Source organism: Gracilinanus agilis, chromosome 3, assembly GCF_016433145.1.
Source record: "Gracilinanus agilis isolate LMUSP501 chromosome 3, AgileGrace, whole genome shotgun sequence".
Classification (NCBI taxonomy): domain Eukaryota; kingdom Metazoa; phylum Chordata; class Mammalia; order Didelphimorphia; family Didelphidae; genus Gracilinanus; species Gracilinanus agilis.
The window spans coordinates 438,042,388-438,065,842 of record NC_058132.1 but is presented as its reverse complement, the minus strand read 5'-3'; the positions used below and the strand labels follow the sequence as shown (position 1 = coordinate 438,065,842).

Genomic DNA, 23,455 nt, shown 5'->3' with positions numbered 1-23,455 from the left:
TAGGAGTACATGGGAATAGAAAAAACAGCCAAAACTCTCTTGGTCTTTACTATGTCACTTGCTTTTTGGTTCAATTGATGCCTCCCAGATCTTTGTTAGGGTTTTGGTGGTTAATGATCACTTAACTCACAATCACCATATTACCAATGTTCCCCTTATAATGAAAAGAACTTCAGAAAGTAACTCAAAAATTAGCATCTGCTTGGATTGCTTTGCAATTTAAGAAAATTCTCAATGAAATTATCTCCAAAAACACATACCTATTATCAAATTTATCCTGCAAATGGTGACCAATTAAATCCTTTCAACTTAAAATATCTTATTGAATGTCAAAATAAATAGTCTTTCACGCTTGGAATTTTTCCCAGAAACTTCACTAGAAGACAAAGTAAATGACCAATATCTCATAGATGCTTAATCAAGATTCAGTCCAAAAGATTTTATGAGATCACTTTTTACACTATGAAAAGATTTTTAAAGAGTAAGTTTCCATATTTAAATGCTTTTATTAAAATAGTTTATCTAATCAATTATTCATTAAGTCACTTACAAGGGTTTTCCTTTGGATTCACAAGTCAAAACTAATGGCTGTCCTTCTTGTGGAAATGGAGTAGAAGGTATAATCTTAACCGATGGTGTATCTGGAGAAAAAAAAGTAAAAAAAAAAAGTATTAGCAAAATCATGCTAATAGAAATTTTATTTTGTTTAACTTTATAATTTCTCTATTTGCAGAATTTCTCCAATTATAGACTTATAATTGCACACTTTTTAAAAAAAACTCATTTTTTCTTAGTTGCTAAAATGGTCTCTGCAATTGTAAGAACAAAACTTCCTGTTCATGCAAAGCTAAGAAAAGTACCTGAATAACTTATGAGTACAGCAGTTACATTACTGCTGAATTTAAAAGTAAAATGCCAAAAAGTGTTTAGGATGAATATCAAGCATTCCATACAATTGTTTCTTTTTCTATTTATAGATATCTATGAATGCTGTTATTAAGAACTGAATGCATTAATGCACATTTGAATAAGAACACTTTCATTGTTGCAGTAATCTGGAACCCATAATGAGCATCCAACAATGGGCTGATAGTTAAACCACCTTCTTACAAACATTAGGCAGAAATCTTTTTGAAAATGCAACAATACAACATTTAGAATATAGAGTCTGTCCTTTACTAAAGTTAGTAGATCATTTTAAAATAGCCAATAAAGCTAGCATCTTGTTAAAACTTTTAAATACCATTCTTCTACAATTTCAGCTATTTTGTTTTACATCAAAAAAGAACAATTTGACAAAAAAAATAATGCAAGTCTAATCAGAAAATAATATTTACATATATCAGGATATGTGTATGCTGGATGATATTTTTTCACCACTATAAGATTCATAAGCTTCATAAAATCACTAAACCACAATGTTAAAATAAAAATCAACAAAAGAATCTTAATTGTTCTCAATTAGTAGAAATTTTTTAAAGAAAATAATTCATATTTTAGAAAGGTTACTTCATAAAAATGTAGCTTATTTTTGACAGTAATAAAATTCATGTTTTCCATCAAATGGCATTAGCTAGAAATGCTAATTCAAGTAGATAAATTTTATGTTATAGGAATAAATGAGACTTTTTGGGATAAGACCTTTGACCATACAATTCTAAATGTGTATGTTCTACCCCAAACAATTGGATGGATATTTATTTATTTGTATTTTTAGATGAGTAAATCTTCTTATATATTCCATATATATTTAAAGGCCTCATATTTATCATTTATTATGTCCTAACACTATACCATCACATATCTCACAGTGTTTTTAACTATTTCCATGTTTAGAGGCAGCCATTTTGTTTAGAGTATCTTTTTACTACTACACAGAAGACAGAAAGAGGAAACAGCTGAAGCATTTGTGAGGCCTGTCAAGAGGTCATATGTATGTCAGAGAGCTGTTAGAATTCTTTTTTTTAAACCTTACCTTCCATTTTGGAGTAAATACTGTGTATTGGCTCCAAGACAGAAGAGTGGTAAGGGTAGGCGATGGGGGTCAAGTGACTTGCCCAGGGTCACACAGCTGTGAAGTGTCTGAGGTCACATTTGAACCTAGGACCTCTGGTCTCTAGGCCTGACTCTCAATCTACTGAGCTACCCAGCTGCCCCCGTTAGAATTCTTCATTTACCCTATTGTTACATCCTTCAAAAAGCAGAGGAAACAATTCGTGTGTATGTGTTGGGGGTGTGGGGTGGAAGTTTCACTGTATTCTGATTCCAACAAGGAGAGACTAATGAGAAACAATGGTAAAGATACCATATAAGATGGGAAAGCAAACATTGTTCCAATTTTTAAAAAAAAAGCATTTGAAAACTATGGATGAATGACCTTCAATTACATTCCTTGGAAAATGTTAAAACATATTAAATGGGGGCAGCTGGGTAGCTCAGTGGAGTGAGAGTCAGGCCTAGAGACAGGAGGTCCTAGGTTCAAGTCCGGCCTCAGCCACTTCCCAGCTGTGTAACCCTGGGCAAGTTACTTGACCCCCATTGCCCACCCTTACCACTCTTCCACCTATGAGACAATACACCAAAGTACAAGGGTTAAAAATTTAAAAAAAAAACCATATTAAATGGATGTTTGGTGAAAATTCAGAAAAAAAGAAGCAACAAAAAGTATGCCTTCATCAAGAACAAATCATCCTTGAAAAAAGGGAATAAACACTGGGGAACTTTGGGAAAGGGCATACTCTTTTTTTGGTTATTTGAGATAGAAGAGAAGAAAGCCAATCATAGTCAAATAAATATCCTAAAATTTGAGAGAGAAAACTTTAAAGATTGAGGGTAATATTAGATAAGATTCTGTGAACCAAAATTTTATGGAGAAAGAGGTATGAAAAGCACTTATGATGAAATTCTGAAGAACAGGAAAAGGGGAAATAATTTAAACTGGACATTCACCTACCAATCTAGATTTTTAAGAATGCATGTGTAGAAGATGATAGCAAGGATAGGTATTAGAAAATGAATACAAACATGATGCACAGTTAAGTAAGAATGTTAGGCACAGCAGATCTCAGAATTACCAGAGGTTAGTAAGAAAACTAGTTTTTTATGTTTTATACAGGAAAAGAGGAAGATGAAAAAAAGGTATAAAAATCTCTGCTTTTATATATAATGATAAGTAATGTTAGAGAAAAAGGGCTGCTCAGGTTTTTTTCCCCAAAAGGAAAAAAGATTTTTTGTTTAAAAAATATGCCCAAAAAGATTAACTAGGAGTTAACATAATATTTAAGTAGGTGAATAAGAAAATACCTAGATCCAAATAGACCTTGGGCACTGAAAAAATTGGCAAATGTAATGGTGACACCACTGTCATTGATATTTAGCATATTCTGGAGAATGGTAGAGACACCATATAAGAGGGGAAGGACAAAACACCATTCAAGCTTTTACACATGAAAAAGAATAAAGTTTGCAAAGGCATAGGCCAATGAGTTTCACTTATATGCCTTGAAAAATCCTAAAACATATTAAATGGATGTTTGATCAAAACTTAAAACAAAAGAAGCAAATCTTAAAAATCTTAATACTCTTTACTTGATGGGGAAACTGGACTGAAAGATCAGTAGAATGCTGTAGAAATGTTTTGTCTAGATTTTTTGATAATTGTTTTCATGAAATCTAACAGCTGAGAAAACTAATTGTCTTAAGCTTTATTTAGAGAATTTTCTAAGATTAGGAAGCTCTTAGTCCCTTTGTGCTTCAACTTGGATAGAACACATCTGAAATGTTAGGTTTAATTCTGGATGCCATATTTTGGGGAAGGACATTAATATAATGAAAAGCCTTAAGAATATGCCATAGGAAAAATGATAGGAGGTGAGGATATTTAGTATGGAGAAGAGAAGACTTAATGGGGCCATGATAGTTGTCTCCAACTATCTGAAGGGCTGCTCCTTTGAAAAGAAATTAAATTTGTTTTATTTGGCTCTAGAATGCAGAACTAGGAGTAACTGAAGATGTATTAAGATTAGATCTCCTAATTGCTTGAAAGAGGTAGAAAAACAATTAGGTTTTGAAGAATCAAACATAGAACTAATATAAAGAAATGCTTCCTCATAATTTGAACTATTTTAAGTGGAATGGGTTACTTTAGGACATGGTAAATTTCCCCTCGAGTGTAGATTTCCAAACAAAGACAGGATGACCAGTTGTCTCATAAAAGGCTTTTTGTTCATAAACCAGTCTCCTATCTTTGAGATTCTGTGACTGTATAATTCTATGAAAAAGTATAGAAGCTTATTTCTAGGCATGGAGAGGTTAAGATTTCTGAGGCAAAAATAGCATCTGTATCAAAAATAAGGAGCTTTTGAAGAATTGAAATATTAGCAGAAGTAATATTTTGTATTGAGTTACTATACACCCAAGGAAATCTATAAAATTATTTTTATTATAACTTTCATAGCTCATGTGTACAGAACTTCTCAAATAGCTGCCAGAAGATACACAAAGAATTCTTTGATATGCAGTATTACCACTAATTTGGTTCACTAAGCACCAGAATAAAGGGTCAGTCTAGAAATTCATTAGATGTTCCCCAAAAGCAAACCACAGTTAAATATTCGTGTCCTTTTAACCTTAGCTCACATTTCAGGTTAATTGAGTGTCTGCTTCTATAACTTTTTCTTGAATATGAAACTTCCACTTTTTCTTCATTGGGTAAATATAATTTCTTATGATCTATAAAAATGGTAATTTCCTTTGTGTTACAAGTTTAACATATCTGTAAACTAGCTTTTTCTCATCAATTGACTCTTGCAGGAAAGTTACTTACTTGTGGGGAAATAGATTTGAAAAGTCACCTCAAGCTCTAGCTGATATCTGCATCTAATAACACCAACTACTTCAGAATTATTCTTTTCAAACATATCATATATTTTAAAATAGGCTGAATAATCCAAACTAACAAACATAAGATTCTAAAGAGATTGGAAAAATTGAAAGGAGACAGGTTATGAAGGGATATAAATGTTAAAAAGAGTTTATATTTTATCCTAAAGGTAGTAAGGAATTTTATAGAATAGGTAGTGAAATGGTTAGACATACTCTAGGAAAATCATGTTGGCAGCTTTGTATGATGAATGGATTGGTATAGAAAGAGCTTAAGAAACAGAGTTCAATATGAAACCTATTATGAAATAGTCTATCTATCTAGCTATCTATATCTATGTCTATCTGTGGCAGGGGGTGGAAATCTGGGTATCATATAAAAAAAAAAAGATTATTGAAACCGCTGAAGCCAATGAGATCACCAAAAGAGAATAAATAGAGGAAAAAGGAAAGAAAGTCCTGCTCAAAGCCTTGGGGAACATCCATAATTAGTGAAGGAGATCCATAAAAAAGAGTCTGAAGAATACTCAAAAATGTAAATATCAGGGGGCAGCTGGGTAACTCAGTGGATTGAGAGTCAGGCCTAGAGACAGGAGGTCCTAAGTTCAAATCTGGCCTCAGACACTTCCCAGTGTGTGACCCTGGGCAAGTCACTTGACCCCCATTGCCTACCCTTACCACTCTTCTGTCTTGGAGCCAATACACAGTATTGACTTCAAGATGGAAGGTAAGGGTTATAAAAAAAATGTAAATATCAGTCATGAATAACACTAGGAAGAGCTGTTCAATTATATCAAATGTTGAAGATGAGTTTAGAAAATAAGAATTGAGAAATGTCCATTAGAATCAGCAATTAAGACATCCTTGTTAATAATAGAGAAAACAGTTGTAGTTGAATGATTAGGTCAGAAATCAGAGTACAGAAGGTTTAGAAGTGACAGGAAATGAAATGGAAGTACCTTGTGTAAATATAATTTAGTGAAAGTAAAGAAACATAAAAGACAATCACTAGTTGAGCTAATAGGATCTAGTGAAGTTATTTATTTATTTTTTAAGGATGGGAGAAATATGGGTATATTTGTAAGTGGCAGGGGAAAATATAATCAGTAAGGAAAGAACATTAGATTGAAAAAGAGGAGTGCCAGTGGAGGGCAATCTGTTGGAGAAGACAAGAATAAATGAGATCAATGGAACACAGAGAGTGATTCACCTTGACAAGAAGTACACCTACTTTGCTGTCAAATCTAGAATGAAGATAGTAAAAGAATGATAGAAATGATGAGAAGGGGAGAAAAAGAAGCCTTCAGTGAGTGGCCTCAGTTTTTTGGCTAAAATAGGAGGTGAGGTACTCAGTTGTGACGCTTAGAAGACAGTAGTACAGGGAGAAGGAACATTTTGTTCTCTGTTGGAATAGTCTGTCATGAGTGGCATAAAGAAGTGGCATAAAGACATCAAAGAATTGTCTTGCTAAGAAGAGGACCCATTTAAGATTAGTTATTATAAGTTTTCAGTGGACCTAGAAAACACATTTTCATGATTTCTTCTAGATTCATTCAGTAGCACATGCATGATATGGATATAAAGGAATGCAAATGGTAGGCATTATACACAATAGGGTTGTCATAAGATGACTAACAATAGTAGCGAACAAAAGATTTGAGGGCAGAGGATAGTGTAGAGTTAATAAAGCTTCAGAGGTTGATAAAGGGGTTGAGATTGAGAAGAGAACCTAGTCTAGCCATATGAGGGGTGTTAACCTTCCAAAATACTGAGATAAGGAGGAACTGAGTTCCTGGTGAGGATAAAGAGTAGATTTAGGTGAGTTAAGGCATGAGAGATATGGAATGTAAAAGATTATGACCAAATAAAGTTTACTGGGTATTGTTGAATATTAAAACGGAATGTTTGTGGTTGGTGGCAAAGTTGAGAGTATAGCCATTTATGCATGATACAGAGGAAGAGTAAGTTATGAGAGTTGAAAAGATTGAGAAACTGAGAAATTAGAGTATTTGTGAAAATATAACTTAGCTCTTGCTTTATGTAAATTTGCATTATACAAATTTGACCTTACCTAAAGAAATTCTGAAAAAAATCCATATTCCAAAAAAGATTTATGTTAGCTTTAGTGTATAGTAATGTGCCCTCTCTCTCCTTGCTCTTGCCCTTCCACTTGGCATTCCATCACTTCCAACTCCTCTTCCAAAGGAAAAAAAAAACAAAAGAAAACAAAACTTCCAAGTGAAAGCAGAACAGTGGGGGTAAGCAGAAGAATGGACAGACACAACTACCATAGGCTGAAGATTTTGGCTTGAAACCTTAGGTACTGCCACCTCCAAATTTTGTGCCTGTCCCCAGACTCTGTGTGTGGCACATATTTTCCTTTCCATGTCTATATCATTCCTCCATTGTCAGCTGCTTTCCTCCATGTTCTTCCTTTGGTTCCTACCATGTCCCCATGTGTTTGACCCCAGCCTCATGTTTTCTTCTTCATTATCTCCTTCTCTGGCTTCAGCCCCAGTATGTCCTTGAACTAAGTGCTAGCCCCCTCCTTCCATAGACAAGGAGCCACCTTCCTGTCTCTCTTCCTCCCCTTCTCCACTTCCATGGGCAAATTTGAATTAAGTAAAAAATCACTTTACCTAGAAGTCTAAAGAAAAAGCAAGAACTGCATACCTAAGTTGACCCTATGTAGTAGGAGGTTAGAGTTTTTATGGGAAAACTGTGCACAAAACACAGAAGTTATTAAAGAATGAATATTGGAATGGAAGGTGAGGATGAGTTTTTTAAAGTTCTTTACAATGAGAAAAAGAGTTGCTATGGGAATAGAGACTTTGAGTCAGGCAACAAATGAATCAATAAGAAGGTAGATTGGGCTAGGTGTCAGTACATAAAATGATTACCAGAGTCTGTATTATGTATTGAATTTTGATTGCATGAACCTGCTAAGTTAGTAGGTGACTAAGTGATGGCAATACAGATATGGGAGTCTGAAAATGGAAATGGGGAAACAAGGAGCATTCAACTGTTCTACCTTAACTAAATTGAGGGATATGAAATTGAATGTAGCCAGTATTAGAAAGGATGGAAAACTGGGTGAGACAGTGAATAGAGTGCTGATCTTGGAGTCAAAAAGATTCATTTTTCTGAGTTCAAATGTGGATTTAGGCACTCACTGTGTGACCCTAGGCAAGACATTTAATCCTATTTGCCCCAGGTCTTCATGCATAAAATGAGCCACAGAAGAAAATGGCAAACAACTCCAATATCTTTGCCAAGAATATCCTAAATGGGATCTTGAAGAGTTGGACATAACAACATGAAGAGTCAACAACAGCATCAGAAAGAATAACCAAAGCCACAAATGTTATTCCAAAGGAGCCAGTTCTTAGTGAGTGCTAGAAGATAGAAATAAAAATAAAAGAGTATGATTAGGATTAAGTAAAGTTTGGGGCAAGTAGGTGGTTCAGTGAATAGAGAGCCAGGCCTGGAGATGGAAGATCCTGGGTTCAAATCTGGATCCACATACATCCTAGTTGTGTGACTCTAGACAAGTCACTTGACCCCAACTGCTTATCCCTTACCACTCTTCTGCTTTGGAATTTATGCTTAGCATCATTTCTAAAATAGAAAGTAAGGATTAAAAAAAGTATAAATGGAATATTTAAGTTATATGACAGAATAGAGGAAAGTACAGGCATACCTGGAATGGGACATTTTTGAGTAGGGTTGAGGCAGATGAGAATGAAGAAGCAATAACTGAAGGGAAGCTGGTTCTTCAGGAATTAGAGGATTGATTCAATATGAGGAGGATAGAACTAGTAAGTATTTAACAGTATCCTCACCAATGGAGAATGAAATTAGGAAGAATATCGGTGCTGTAAAGTTAGATGATTAGCAGTTTCAAGGTTGACTTTGGAGATTTCAATAGGGTTCTTAGAGGATTCAGCACAGATTTCAGATTTCTGATGCTCTCTTTTGCTCTGTTCTATGTAGGTCCCTGGAAGCCTTACCTCAGCAGAAGGTACAAATGAGGTGGTGTATTCCTGGCTAGACAGCAGGAGCTTGGAATTTTAATTTTAATTTGCATCAATGAGTCTACATGTAACATTTCCTTAAAAGAACAAAATAATAAGAATAAAATACAAAAGTTCCACTGATCCCTTATTGAAGGAGAAACATAGAGTCCACCGCCAGAAAGTTAAATTAATCATCAGACATTTTACATGAACATATGTGATGTTGATTCTTCCTAATGATGTTGAGATAAGAGATGTTGTATATCAGGATTCCTAAAACATAGACAGGAAGCAAAAGAGTCCATATACAGAAGCAAGTCTTGTCTATTTTGTCGTTCCAGAGCACCTAAGAGAAAATCATCTCTGAATTCCTAGGATTCCTCTTTTGGTATCCGATTTATTGCTGTAATTTATTCCTTATACTACAATTAATCTGGTTAAACATACTTCTGTTGTAGTATTGAAATGGTAACTTCAGGCAACTAACATATGATTTCCATATGTTCTTTGAAATTTATGCTTTAATTCTTATATATGTGTGTAAACATATGTATGCTTAAATTTTTTTAAATGCATGACAAATTATTGTGTAGAAATTCAGTTGAAGACAATGTCCCTCTCCTCTAAGAGCACAGGTGTTACTAGAAAAATAGAAAATAGGTTTTTTCTCCAACAAAACAAGAAAATTAGGAGGCAAATTTGGATATAGTCAGACTTGCAAGAAAATTATTCCCCTGATAAATATTACAGTTTACTATGCAAAGTATATTCAACAGTAAAAGGATCAGGTGGTTTTTGCTTTTTATTTGTGTCAAGAAATTTACTAAGATAATATTCTTATTTTAATGAGAAGAAAAAAATTTAAGTTGCAGAAGGTTAAATTAATGGTCACACATCTTTGATGAATAAGTGTGGTTTTTTGTTCTTTCTATGAATTTCTTAAAGTATTATCAGCTTTTGAAGTAAGGACACCTCATTTTACACTTGAATGACCCAGGATTTGAGTAAAAGTGAAGATATTGATCTAACTGAATTGATGTTCCATATCTTTAACAAATATTTTAGGAAAGAGAAAATATCTATGTCAGTGCCAAGATTAAACTTCCTGATGGGCAATCTTACAAGCACTAGTACTTAAGCTTTTAAAGTCATTGGGTCAAAAACGTATACATTACTAAAACCTTTACAGATGAAGGAAAAGAGGACTATACCAGTTCCTTTGCAAAAGCCCTATCATTACTTAAATAATCATACACACACATACATACCCATAATAGTATGTTATCCTCTTATTGAAAAATGTCAGCACTACTGTTACTATTTGATTTGACAGATTATTATTATTATTAGGAGGAAATACATACTAGATTAAAATGATTACATCACTGTAGCTTTTAGACTTTTGTGTGTATTTACAGAAAACAGCAAAAGAATTAGATCCTGGATGGCAATTTGGAACTATGCCCAAAGAGCAATAAAAGACTGCCTGCCCTTCGATCCAGGGATAGCATTGTTGGGTTTGTACCCCAAAGTGATCATAGATAAACAGACTTGTATGAAAATATTTATAACTGCGCTTTTTGTGGTAGCAAAAAATGGAAAACAAAGGGATGCCCTTCAGTTGGGGAATGGCTAAACAAATTGTGGTATATGTTGGTGATGGGATACTATTGTGCTCAAAGGAATAATAAACTGGAGGAATTCTATGTGAACTGGAAAGACCTCCAGGAATTGATGCAGAGTGAAAGGAGCAGAGCCAGAAGAACATTGTACACAGAGACTGATATACTATGGTAAAATCGAATGTAATGGACTTCTGTACTTGCAGCAATGCAATGACCCAGGACAATTCTGAGGGATTTATGGCAAAGAATGCTACCCACATTCAGAGGAAGAATTGCAAGAGTGGAAACACAGAAGACAAAAACTACTTGAACACATGGGTTGATGCGGGCATGGTTGGGGATGTGGACACTAAACTACCACACTAATGTAACTATCAATAATATGTAAATGAGTCTTGATTGATAACATATGTTAAAACCAGTGGGAAAACATGTTGGATATGGGGGGGTGGTTAAGGGGAGGTGAAGAGGAAAGCAAAAACAAGAATCATGTAACCATGGAAAATGTTTCTAAAAAAATAAAATATTACAAAAAAGGATTAGATTACTAAATCCCAGAATTTTTAGACAAATCAACATATTGACTCATCTTCAATTCCCTATTCCAATTTACGTTGTATTTTTTTTTACTTCTGGGAACTTATTTATTCAGCACAATGTTTAAAGAAAAATTTTATATAAATATTATTACAAGCATTCAGATCACTTCAATCGTATTTGAAATTGACTGGTTAGCTTATAATTTTTACCACATATCTTTTACAAATAGAATCACATAATTTGAGAGTTTTAAGGATCTTTAGAGCCATCTAATTCAATGTCGGAAAGGAATCCTTGAATTAATCTACCAAAGAAATAGTCATTCAGTCTCTTCTTGGAAATTTCTAAGGACAAGGAATCCACCATCCTTCCAGGCACCCGTGCTCTCAGTACTTTTTTTTTTTTAACATTTATTAATATTCATTTTTAACATGGTTACATGATTCATGCTCCCACTTTCCCGTTCACTCCCTGCAATCCCCCCACCCATGGCCAATGCACATTTTCACTGGTTTTAACATGTATCATTGATCAAGACCTATTTCCAAATTGTTGGTAGTTGCATTGGTGTAGTAGTTTTGAGTCTACATCTCCAATAAAGTCCACCTCAACCCATGCGTTCAAGCAATTGTTTTTCTTATATGTTTCCTCTCCTGCAGTCCTTCCTCTTAATGTGGGTAGTTTTCTTTGCCATAAATCCCTCAGAGCTGTCCTGTGTCATTGCATTGCTGCTGGTACAGAAGTCCATTGCATTCAATTTTACCATAGTATATCAGTCTCTGTGTACAATGTTCTTCTGGCTCTGCTTCTTTCGCTCTGCATCAGTTCCTGGAGGTCTTTCCAGTTCACATGGAATTCATGGAATTCCTCTAGGTTATTATTCCTTTTAGCACAATAGTATTCCATCACCAGCATATGCCACAATTTGTTCAGCCATTTCCCAATTGAAGGACATTCTCTCCTTTTCCAGTCCTTTGCCACCACGAAAAGCACAGCTATAAATATTTTCATACAAGTCTGTTTATTTATGATCTCTTTGGGGTACAAACCCAACAATGGTATAGCTGGATCAAAGGGCAGGCATTTTTTATAGCCCTTCGAGCATAGTTCCAAATTGCCAGCCAGAATGGTTGGATCAGTTCACAACTCCACCAGCAATGCATTAATGTCCCAATTTTGCCACATCCCCATCAGCATTCATTACTCTTCCCTTCTTTCATTTTAGTCAATCTGCTGCTAGGTGTGAGGTGATACCTCAGAGTTGTTTTGATTTGAATTTCTCTAATTATTAGAGATTTAGAATACTTTCTCATGTGCTTATTGATACTTTTGATTTCTTTACCTGAAAATTGCCTATTCATGTCTCTTGCCCATTTATCAATTGGGGAATGGCTTGATTTTTTTATACAATTGATTTAACTCCTTGTATATTTGAGTAATTAGACCCCTGTCAGAGTTTTTTGTTATAAAGATTTTTCCCCAATTTGTTGTTTCCCTTCTTATTTTGACTACATTGTTTTTGTTTGTACAAAAGCTTTTTAGCTTAATATAATAAAAACCATTTAATTTACATTTTGTAATTTTCTCTAACTCTTGCTTGGTTTTAAAAATCTTTCCTTTCCCAGAGATCTGACAAGTATACTATTCTGTGTTCACGTAACTTATTTATAGTTTCTCTCTTTATATTCAAGTCATTCACTCATTCTGAATTTATCTTGGTGTAGGGTGTGAGATGTTGATCTAGACCTAATCTCTCCCATATTGTTTTCCAAATTTCCCAGCAGTTTTTGTCAAATAGTGGATTCATGTCCCCAAAGTTGGGCTCTTTGGGTTTATCATACACTGTTTTGCTGATGTTATTTACCCCAAGTCTATTCCACTGATCCTCCCTTCTGTCTCTTAGCCAGCACCATATTGTTTTGATGACTGCTGCTTTATAGTATAGTTTAATATCTGGTACTGCTAGGCCCCCTTCCTTCACATTTTTTTTCATTATTTCCCTTGATATTCTTGATCTTTTGTTATTCCAAATGAAATTTGTTATAGTTTTTCCTAATTCAGTAAAGAATTTTTTGGTAGTTTGATAGGTATGGCGCTAAATAGGTAAATTAATTTGGGTAGAATGGTCATTTTTATTATGTTAGCTCGTCCTACCCATGAGCAATCAATGGCTTTCCAATTGTTGAGATCCAGTTTTATTTGTTTGGAAAGTGTTTTGTAGTTGTTTTCATATAATTGCTGTGTTTGTTTTGGTAGATAGATTCCCAAGTATTTTATATTGTCTAGCGTGATTTTAAATGGTGTTTCTCTTTCTACCTCTTGCTGCTCTAATGTGTTGGAAATATATAGAAATGCTGATGATTTATGTGCATTCATTTTGTATCCTGCAACTTTGCTAAAGTTATTGATTATTTCTACAACCTTCTTAGTTGATTCTCTAGGATTTTTTAAGTAGACCATCATATCATCTGCAAAGAGTAATAGCTTAGTCTCCTCATTGCCTATTTTGATACCTTCAATTTCTTTTTCTTCTCTAATTGCTACTGCTAATGTTTCTAGTACTATGTTGAATAATAGAGGTGATAATGGGCATCCTTGGTTCACTCCTGATCTTATTGGGAAGGCTTCTAATTTATCTCCATTGCATATGATGCTTATTGATGGTTTTAGGTATATACTGTTTATTATTTTTAGGAAAGGTCCTTCTATTCCTATACTTTCTAGTGTTTTCAATATGAATGGATGCTGTATTTTGTCAAAGGCTTTTTCAGCATCTGTTGAGATAATCATGTGATTTTTGTTTGTTAAACTGTTGATATGGTCAATTATGTGGATGGTTTTCCTAATGTTGAACCATCCTTGCATTCCTGGTATAAATCCCACCTGATGATGGTGGATGATCTTCTTAATTACTTGCTGGAGTCTCTTTGCTACTGTTCTATTTAAGATTTTTGCTTCTATGTTCATTAGGGAGATTGGTCTGTAGTTTTCTTTCTCTGTTTTTGATCCCCCTGGCTTTGGAATCAGTACCATATTTGTGTCATAAAAGGAATTTGGTAGGACTCCTTCTTTGCTTATCATATCAAATAATTTGTATAGTATTGGGATTAGTTGCTCTTTGAATGTCTGATAGAATCCACTTGTGAATCCATCAGGTCCTGGTGATTTTTTCTTAGGGAGTTCTTTGATGGCTTGTTCAATTTCCCTTTCTGATATGGGATTATTTAGGTATTCTATTTCTTCTGCTGTTAATCTAGGCAGTTTATATTTTTGTAAATATTCATCCATATCTCCTAAATTGTTATATTTATTGCCATATAATTGGGCAAAATAGTTTTTAATGATTGCCTTAATTTCCTCTTCATTAGAGGTGAGGTCTCCCTTTTCATTTTTGATACTGTCAATTTGGTTTTCTTCTTTCCTTTTTTTTATTAGATTGACCAGTACTTTGTCTATTTTATCTGTTTTTTCAAAATACCAGCTTCTAGTCTTATTTATTAATTCAATAGTTCTTTTACTTTTGATTTTATTAATTTCTCCCTTGATTTTTAGTATTTCTAATTTAGTTTTCATCTGAGGGTTTTTAATTTGCTCACTTTCTAGTTTTTTGAGTTGCATGCCCAACTCATTAATCTCTGCCCTCCCTAATTTGTTAATACATGCATTTAAGGATATAAATTTCCCCCTGAGTACTGCCTTGGCTGCATCCCACAGAGTTTGGTAGGATGTCTCATCATTGTCATTCTCTTCAATAAAATTGTCGATTGTTTCTATGATTTCTTCTTTGACTAATTGGTTTTGGAGAATCATATTTTTTAATTTCCAATTAGTTTTTGATTTGCCTGTCCAGGTGCCCTTACTAATTATTATTTTTATTGCATTATGATCTGAGAAGGTTACATTTATTTTTTCTTCTCTTTTGCATTTGTTTGCAATGTTTCTATGCCCTATTACATGGTCAATCTTTGTGAATGTGCCATGTGCAGCTGAAAAGAAGGTGTATTCCTTTTTGTCCCTATTTATTTTTCTCCACATATCAATTAAATCTAATTTTTCTAGGACTTCATTCACCTCTCTTACCTCTTTTTTATTTATTTTTTGGTTTGATTTATCTAGATCTGAAAGAGGAATATTTAGATCTCCCACTATTATGGTTTTACTATCTATTTCCTTTTTGAGCTCTGTCAGTTTCTCCTGTGCTCTCAGTTTCTTTGTTAAGAAAAGGATTTAACTAGTTGACCTCTAAGGCCTTACATGTTTAGATAAGTCTGTACCAATGACTTCATGATATTACAACTAATACAGATTAACAACTCATCCATAATTGTTAGTCTTATAAAAAGTTCCCTGTGGCCATGGAGAATTAACTAATTTGTCAAGGAATATATGATACAAAAGTCATGATTTGAACATATACTCATGACCTTGAGGCCAACATTCTATCCATGTCTCTTTCCAAATTTCCTACAGAATTCAGGATAAAAGTGATGAGGAGGTGCTTCCTCCCTGAATCTTGATAGTGGTCTAGTGGTCTATTTACAAGTTCTTTACACACACACATATAACTTTTAATTAATTTCCTATTTAGGAAACATAAAGACAAGATAAATATTCTGAACTTTTATGGGTAACTAATTTGTTGAGACTCATTGGATTTTCTATTTTTGTTTTGAAAGTAATGAAGAATGATTCCACAGTAGGTTGATGTTAAAATATATGAACTTTAAAACTAGGCCAAATATGTTAATCATTTTATTATAGGTTCTTGTATATGGTATTAGGCAATATTAGTATTTTAAAAGTAATGTCAATTTATTTTGTTTTTTTTTTCATTTCAACTTTCTCCTTTTATTCATTATATTTTAGACATGTAATTCAAGCTTCTATTTTGTTTCAGCTCAACTTTTTCCTCACCAAAGCCCAAACTTAATAAGTACATTTTTTGACAATGAAAATATATCTCATTCATTCTTCTATTTCATACTGACTTGATTCACATCTATATATGCATATGTGTGTGTTCTCTCGTTTACTTCTAATTTTTTCATAATTATTTGACCAAATATCACATTCTTCCTTTCCTCATTATATGATGTTAATATTGGCATCCTTATAAATAATTCCATATTTAATCTCTTTGTATCATTTTAGCTCAAAATCCTCCAATAATTTATTCTCTATATAGATATTTTAAATATTCAATTCTTATATTTTATGATTTTCAGTATTTCAGAAACTATATTTTCATTCTCTATTTTCAAATCTCATAGAAATATAATTTTACTGACATTCCTTCTTATTCATTATTTTGTTCTCCAATTCTTTATTCATTTTGAAATTCCAAGAGGAAAAAATACCCTAGATAAAATGCAATTATATTGATTTGTAATGTGTGTGGTCTTCTATTTTAAAGATCAGATAAGTCAATATAAAATGCAAGGCTCAAAATTTAAGATAATTACAGAAATTATTCATATTTCTAGGAGAGCAGAGAGGTCATTTCAGAACTCTTATTTTGATAGCTTCAATGGAGTAACTTATTACTAAGACACAAAGAAAAGTACTTTTCAGTTTTCAACTTTAGAGGGAATATTTTTTTACATTTATGAAGACCTATTAAAAATCTTTGCTCTACCTTCCAAAGGAAATAAAAAAGAAAAATAATTATCCATCATGTTTCTAAAACCTTGGTTTTTTCCCCCCGAGGGTATATTTGAAAGTTTATTAGAAGTATTCTGAGGTAGATATGTGATGGCTACTCAATGAAAAACAGATGAACTATTATAGAAAAATACTATTTAAAAATCTACTTTGTGCTTTCACATATGAGTAATTTTAGTTGCTATTTTTAATCTTCCCTTAAGTTAAGTACAACATGGAAACGGAAAACTCATTATATAATGAATGGGTCCATTTGGATATAATGTCTTGTATGCAACTACGAAACAGTAAAGATTTTCATTTTCTAACTTCTTATATGAAAGAAAAGGAGGGAAAGAGGGAGCAGAGGGGATTCAAAGAAGGAGAGAGATAAAATATATTCTCAAAGAATATTGGAGGGAGAAAATAAAAAGGAACTATTTATTTTCTGTGGAATTAAAAGACATTACTAAAAATAATAACTAAACACATTTTGGACCAGGATTATTATAAGTTTCCCACTGTTACAAAATCCAATACAGCATGCAATTTATTTAAGCTGCTTTTAAGTCATTAATTTGGCTGTTTAATATAGGTAGTTCATTGTATATTTCCCCTAAATGTTGATGTTCCATTTATCAAATGAATTTTTGTCTCATTTTCTCCACCAATTTTTATTTCCTAGCAATTATATGACAAGCTGATATTTATATTACCTTTAAGTTTCGTGATTTTGTTCTATTTTGAGTTTCTTAAACTATGAAATAAATTTAAACTATTTTTCCAACTCTACAAAAATATTGGATCTATTTTCATCTATGCAGACATCAGGGCAACAACTACTTTTTATAATCTGTTGACATTATATTAAATTGATTTCATAAATGCAAAATGAATTTTATGTTTTCATAGTATTCATTTCTCTATTTCCACAGAAATATCAGAAATGAAATGATGCAGTTGTAATTCTTTCTGCAGTTAATATTTCAATAGATATATTAATTATGTGATAAATAATTTGCCTATATCTAGAGAGAAAAATTTGACTAGAATTTCCCTATATTTTTCTGATAGAAAATGCCAAATATTATGCCAAATATAATGCCAAATATTATGCCATTTATAATCTTTTACACTATAACAGTATTTAACATTTTTAAAATCAAGCTTTCTTTCCCTTAGATTTAAGCCATAGTCAAAAAATATATACTAAAAGTTCTAATTATTAAATACCTAATAGCTCTAAGGGACGCTCACATACATACATATATATAGCCCCTGTACTTTTAAGTGTTTATAGCTTCCAGAATATCAATAGATTATAAATAAATATATGTGTATTTACACATATATACAAACATATATGTATATACACACACACACGACACATGTACAGATATACATCTTTAAAAAAATTCTCTAAAAAGCTCACCACAGAAGCAGCTAGGTGGCATAATAAATAGAATACTGAGCTTGGGATCAGGAACTCTCATCTTTGTGAGTTCAAATCTGGACTTAGACACACTTACTAGCTGGCTGACCCTGGCCAGTCCCTTACCTGTTTGCCTCATTTTCTGCATCCGTAAAATGAGCAGGAAAAGGAAATGCCAAACCACTCCAGTATCTTTGCTAAGAAAACCCCAAATGGGTTCACAAAAATGGACATAATTGAAAATGGCTAAACAACAACCACCTATCTCATAAGGTTGTTATGAAAAAAAAAAGTCAACATAACACTTTGTATACAGTCCTTGTCCAGTGAATTTTTGTTGAATAAATTAATGAATACTTTACTCTAAATTATACCTTAAGAATCTGAAGGGCCAATATCATAGACATGATTCATAGCTATTTAAGGCCAAGAGGTAAGATATTCTTCTGAAGTACATTATTAATCTAACAAGTAAATACATTGTTTTGTTTTGTTTTGTTTTTTCAAAAAAGAAGTACATTATTAGCCAATGGAAATGCTTATTTAATTTTATGAAATTTTAACTTAAACCTGACTTTATTTTCTTTTTTCTGGCCTGGACTTGAGAGATCATGTAATCTAAATTACTCTTTTTACAAATGAGGAAACAGGGTTTGGTGGGATTTCTGAAGGTCATCCAGGGTACTTGCAGCTGAGCTGAGATTTGAATCCACATACTTCTGCATCAGAACGAAATGTTCTTTCTGCTATACAATAATATATTTGACCAGTATTTTTTAATTGTTATTCTTTGCTACTGTCCTGGATTTCTGACGGGCTGCCAGAAATCTTAAAGATTATAGAATCATATATCTAGAGTAAAAAGGTACCTTAGATGTCATATGTTTAAACTCTTTTATTTTACAGGTAAATAAAATGAGGTCTAGAAAAAATTAAGCAAGAAACTGTAGAGTCAGGATCCACATTCTGGTCCTGGGGCTTCAAAACTCAGCACTCCAAGTTCACTGCTCTCTCCACTGTGTCACAATGTATGCACCAACTCCCTCTCACTTACTTTTCAGATCCTTTTTCCATTCTGTATTCTCTTACTAGAATAGCTCTTAGCAGAATGCCTAGGAGATAGCCACCTTTGCTTAAATGCTTGTTGATTCCATGAGCTAGCCAAACTGGCATATTTGGCTGTTCCTTGAATGTAATTTCCTTGTGTTTTTTCCATGGTCAGTCCCCAAGCTTATAATACTCTTTTCCCTCATCCCTTCTACCTCTTGGAACCCTTCATACACTTTAAAAGCTTAATTCAAGTATAACCTCTGAGAAGCACATCCCAATTTCCTCAATTGTTCATCACCTTCACTACACCACCTATTGCCTTTATTTTTAAAGTTGTACTTCACCTTTCATTTTCAAAGAGAACCAATGACTTCAAGGGGTAATGGACTGACTTGTTCATGAATTGTATTGAAGAGAGGCAGAGTTGCATAGAGTGTTCAATCTCACTCTTCCAGACTCATTGAAGTCCAGTGGCAAGACAAAAGTCAAGACAGCAGGTAAAACCTTTTGATATCTGACCAGATTCCAAGTGTTTTAAATTTGATATTCTGTTAGAGGAGCTATGTGGCTTAGTGGATAGAGCTGACTTAGAATACACGGGTTCATGTCCTAACTTGATCATCACTTAACCAGCTCTAAGCAATTCTCTAGCACTCTAAGTTGCAGAGAAGAGGGTGACCCTCGCTGATGAAGATTTTGTTCCTGAGGAATTCCCTTCACTTATGAAAGCACAGGTCCAATCCTTATCTTGAAGGATTAATTATGACTACTGTGGAAATGTAAGAAATGTAAGAATGTAAGAAATCTTTCTTAGGACCCATTCCACTCTAATCAGACTTGAAAAAAATGTTTTCTTGGATTAAATAGACCTAAATGGAAAATATTTTGGAGAACATTGTATTTCACCAAATTTGTGACTTCTTCTCTTGCCCATAGCAGTAAGAGAGAAGCAGTGGTCAAATAATCTACAGTGTTCAAGTTGCCAATTTGTAAAATGCACATTAGAAAGTCCCAAGAAATATCTGGTGTCATTTTTTTTCAATCACAGGCCACTTTAAGATAAGTAGCAATTTTGTTGCAAGAGGAAGAAAATAAAGAAAACAAAAACACAGAGAAATTCGTGTAGGAATACTCTATGTTAATTTTGACTGATGGATGCTAGCAAAAAATAAATTATAATCAATTATATTTTGCATGCAGATCCAATTTGAAATGTCTCTGCATGATAAAGGTTATGACTATATATTAACCATTTGAACCAGCTAGCTGCTTTGATAGATAAAACTTTGGAAGCAAACGAACCCACAAGTTTTAAAAGTTATTTTGCATTTAAATAATGGATTTCTTATTTTCATCCGTCATTAACCTAATTGATCTCATTTAAACATGCAAATTATGGCACTGCGCTTTTGTGCTCATGGATATGTTTTTATTGCTCACATTTGAATTTCATAACAAGTATTTATTAATTTAAAACTTCTTTTCTTTTACATTGGGATATAAGTATTTAAATGATTCATAATTTAAATTCATTATCACCTAAGGAAATAATTAATGATATGATAATCTAGATTATTCTATGTATCAATTCTATGCCAGTTTTCAAATAATACTTTTTTTGGTTACTGTTTTTCTAAGGTACACCATGTAAAATTTTCCAAATGGTTTCATTAAAATAAACCTTTTCCAAACCTCCCTTCATTTTACTCTTTAAAAAATTTTGACTTAGTTTATGTAATTATCATCTATGTAATTGGTTGAGAAAGAACTTGCAGTTACACTTAATTGTTTTATTCCCTATGTTTTCTACATGATTCCTTCTGTTAGTGCTGATACAATATTCCTGCTGAGAATTAAATAAAAACTGACTCATACAATCTGTTCTACTAAAAATATGAAATCATACAAGTAAAAAGTCATATTATTTCCAAGGCACTTAAGTAAAGCAGTAAAATGAATTAGACATTTCCCAAATTTATTATTTAGATGTACTGAACTTAGCCACCTGCTTAAATTATATAGAATTTTTTTTACTTATTCCTATGATTCATGATGAAAGGACTGCATTAAATTGAAGGTAAAAGGGCAGGTTGATGTCACTCTATATCTATAGAGTGCTAGGACTAGAGTCAGTAAGACTCATCTTTTTGAGTTCAAATCTAGCTTTAGATACTTACTAGCTATGTAACCATGGAAAAGTCACTTAATCCTGTTTGCCTTAGTTTTCTCATCTCTAAAATGGCTTGAGTAAGGAAATGGAAACCTATTGCAGTATCTTTGCCACTTAGAACTCCAAAAGAGGTTGTGAAGAGTTGGACATGACTGAAAAATTATTGAACTGAAAAAGAACAATGTATATCAAAATAAACAATGCAGAAAGGTAATTACTGTAATTTGCTAACAATTCACCAGTATTGTTTTTAAGTAGATACAGTTAAGATTTGGATTTATGTTTTGATTTGTACAGAGAACTTCTAGGTAAGGATACTTCCCTCTACAAGTATAGATGTCACTGAGTCAGCAGTATGTTACCTCAGAGAGTTTTCCAGAACATTGAGAAGTTAAGTGACATACCCAAGGTCACGCAGCTGACATGATCTGAACACGTCTTTTGGCTTTCAGGCATATATGCCATATAGAATATTGACTCATTTATTGTCTTTCAAGAATATGTTTTTTATGTTTTAAGAAGGACATATAAGTAACTTTTTATAAACAACAATATCATTACATATTTTATCAAAAACAAATTAAAATAAAACACCCTTGTTATGGGCATTTTAGGGTAGAAATCCCTCATTAGGAACTATGAACTCTCTAAATACAGGATCTCTCATGTAGAATTTACCAGATTGAAAATCCTAAATTTCCATTCCTTTAAAAAAACAACAGATTCCCGGTTAAGATGGCGGCAGAGTAAGAAGCAGCTCTTAACCTCTCCTGACCGAAACACACAAAACTCCTCAAGGGGACATAAAAACAAGTCCAGACGAATGGAGGAACCCCACAATAGAGCACAGTGTGGAAGGTATGTGGAATCGAGGCATTTCCATGCTATAAAGGGGTGAAACAGCTCTCACTAAATCTCGGGCTGAGCAACCATCCCACCCACACCCCCTCCACACACATCTATAGCGCCGAAGCCAGCTAAAAAGAAATAGAGCAAGTTTGGGGCACCCATCAAGTCATTGGCAGCTCCGGGGCCTGTTCCTGAGAGCAGCAAGATTTAGGACCCCAATAAGCCAAAGAACGCACGCAAAATCTGAGCGCTGGAGCAGAGAGTGGACGCAGGGCACAGAGCACGGGCTGAGAGCACAGGCACTGGCGGAGGCGTGGGTGGAGGCAGACACAGCCAGGAACTAAAGCTCTGAAAACCTGAGTGGGGAACCAGTGCAGACCAGTATACGACTGTGGAAGCAGTGCCCTGAGACTTGTAAAGGAACCTCCTGCAGAGGATCAAGCAAGGGGGTCCACCAGGGGGCTTACCTTGGAAAAAACCAGAACTCAGACCTCAGGAGCCAATAGACCGCGGACAGACACTGAGCGCGAGGATAAACCTGAGAAGCTGCTGGGCTAATGATGGCTACCCAGTCTCAGGAAGCTCAGAAGAGAAAGAATAACAACAAGAAAAAGAAGCCTTTAACACCCGACAACTTTTACACAGAGAAAATCCAGACAACCGAGCAAACAGAGGAGGAGAACAAACAAGCATCCGGACCCTCCTCAAATAAGGAAAACTCCTCACAAGCTATGGAAGAGTTCAAAACTGAGATTTTGAGGAAAATGGAAGAGATCTGGCAAGAAAATAACTGTTTAAAAGGTAGAATCTTGCAATTGAACACCAGAAATGACCAGATTGAAAAGGAATACCAGAAGATTATGGCCGAAAACCAGAAGATTATGGCCGAAAACCAGAAGATTACAGCTGAAAACCAGAAGATTACAGCCGAAAATCAAAAGATCATAGCTGAAAACCGAAAGATTATAGCCGAAAATCAATCCCTAAAGGCTAGAATTGAGCAAGTAGAAGCTAATGATCTCTCAAGACAACAAGAACAAATAAAACAAAGTCAAAAGAATGAAAAAATAGAAGGAAACATGAAATATCTCAATGAGAGAGTGACAGACCAAGAAAACCGGTCTAGAAGAGACAATTTGAGAATAATTGGTCTTCCAGAAAAACCAGAAATTAATAGAAACCTGGACTGCATACTAACAGAAATAATTCAGCAAAATTGCCCTGAAGTCCTACAACAAGAGGGCAATATAGA

The 23,455-nt window shown here is 33.8% G+C and overlaps 1 protein-coding gene across 1 annotated transcript in view; it reads right to left on the bottom strand.

The window, feature by feature from the left end:
* CADM2 (cell adhesion molecule 2) overlaps positions 1 to 23,455 on the bottom strand; it is a gene marked incomplete at its 5' end in the record, with an annotated part of 414,789 nt that overhangs the window by 156,747 nt on the left and 234,587 nt on the right. The window contains one exon of the mRNA XM_044669250.1: positions 551 to 641. Within this exon, the coding sequence (XP_044525185.1) occupies positions 551 to 641 (91 nt within the window). The remainder of the gene's footprint in view (positions 1 to 550; positions 642 to 23,455) is intronic.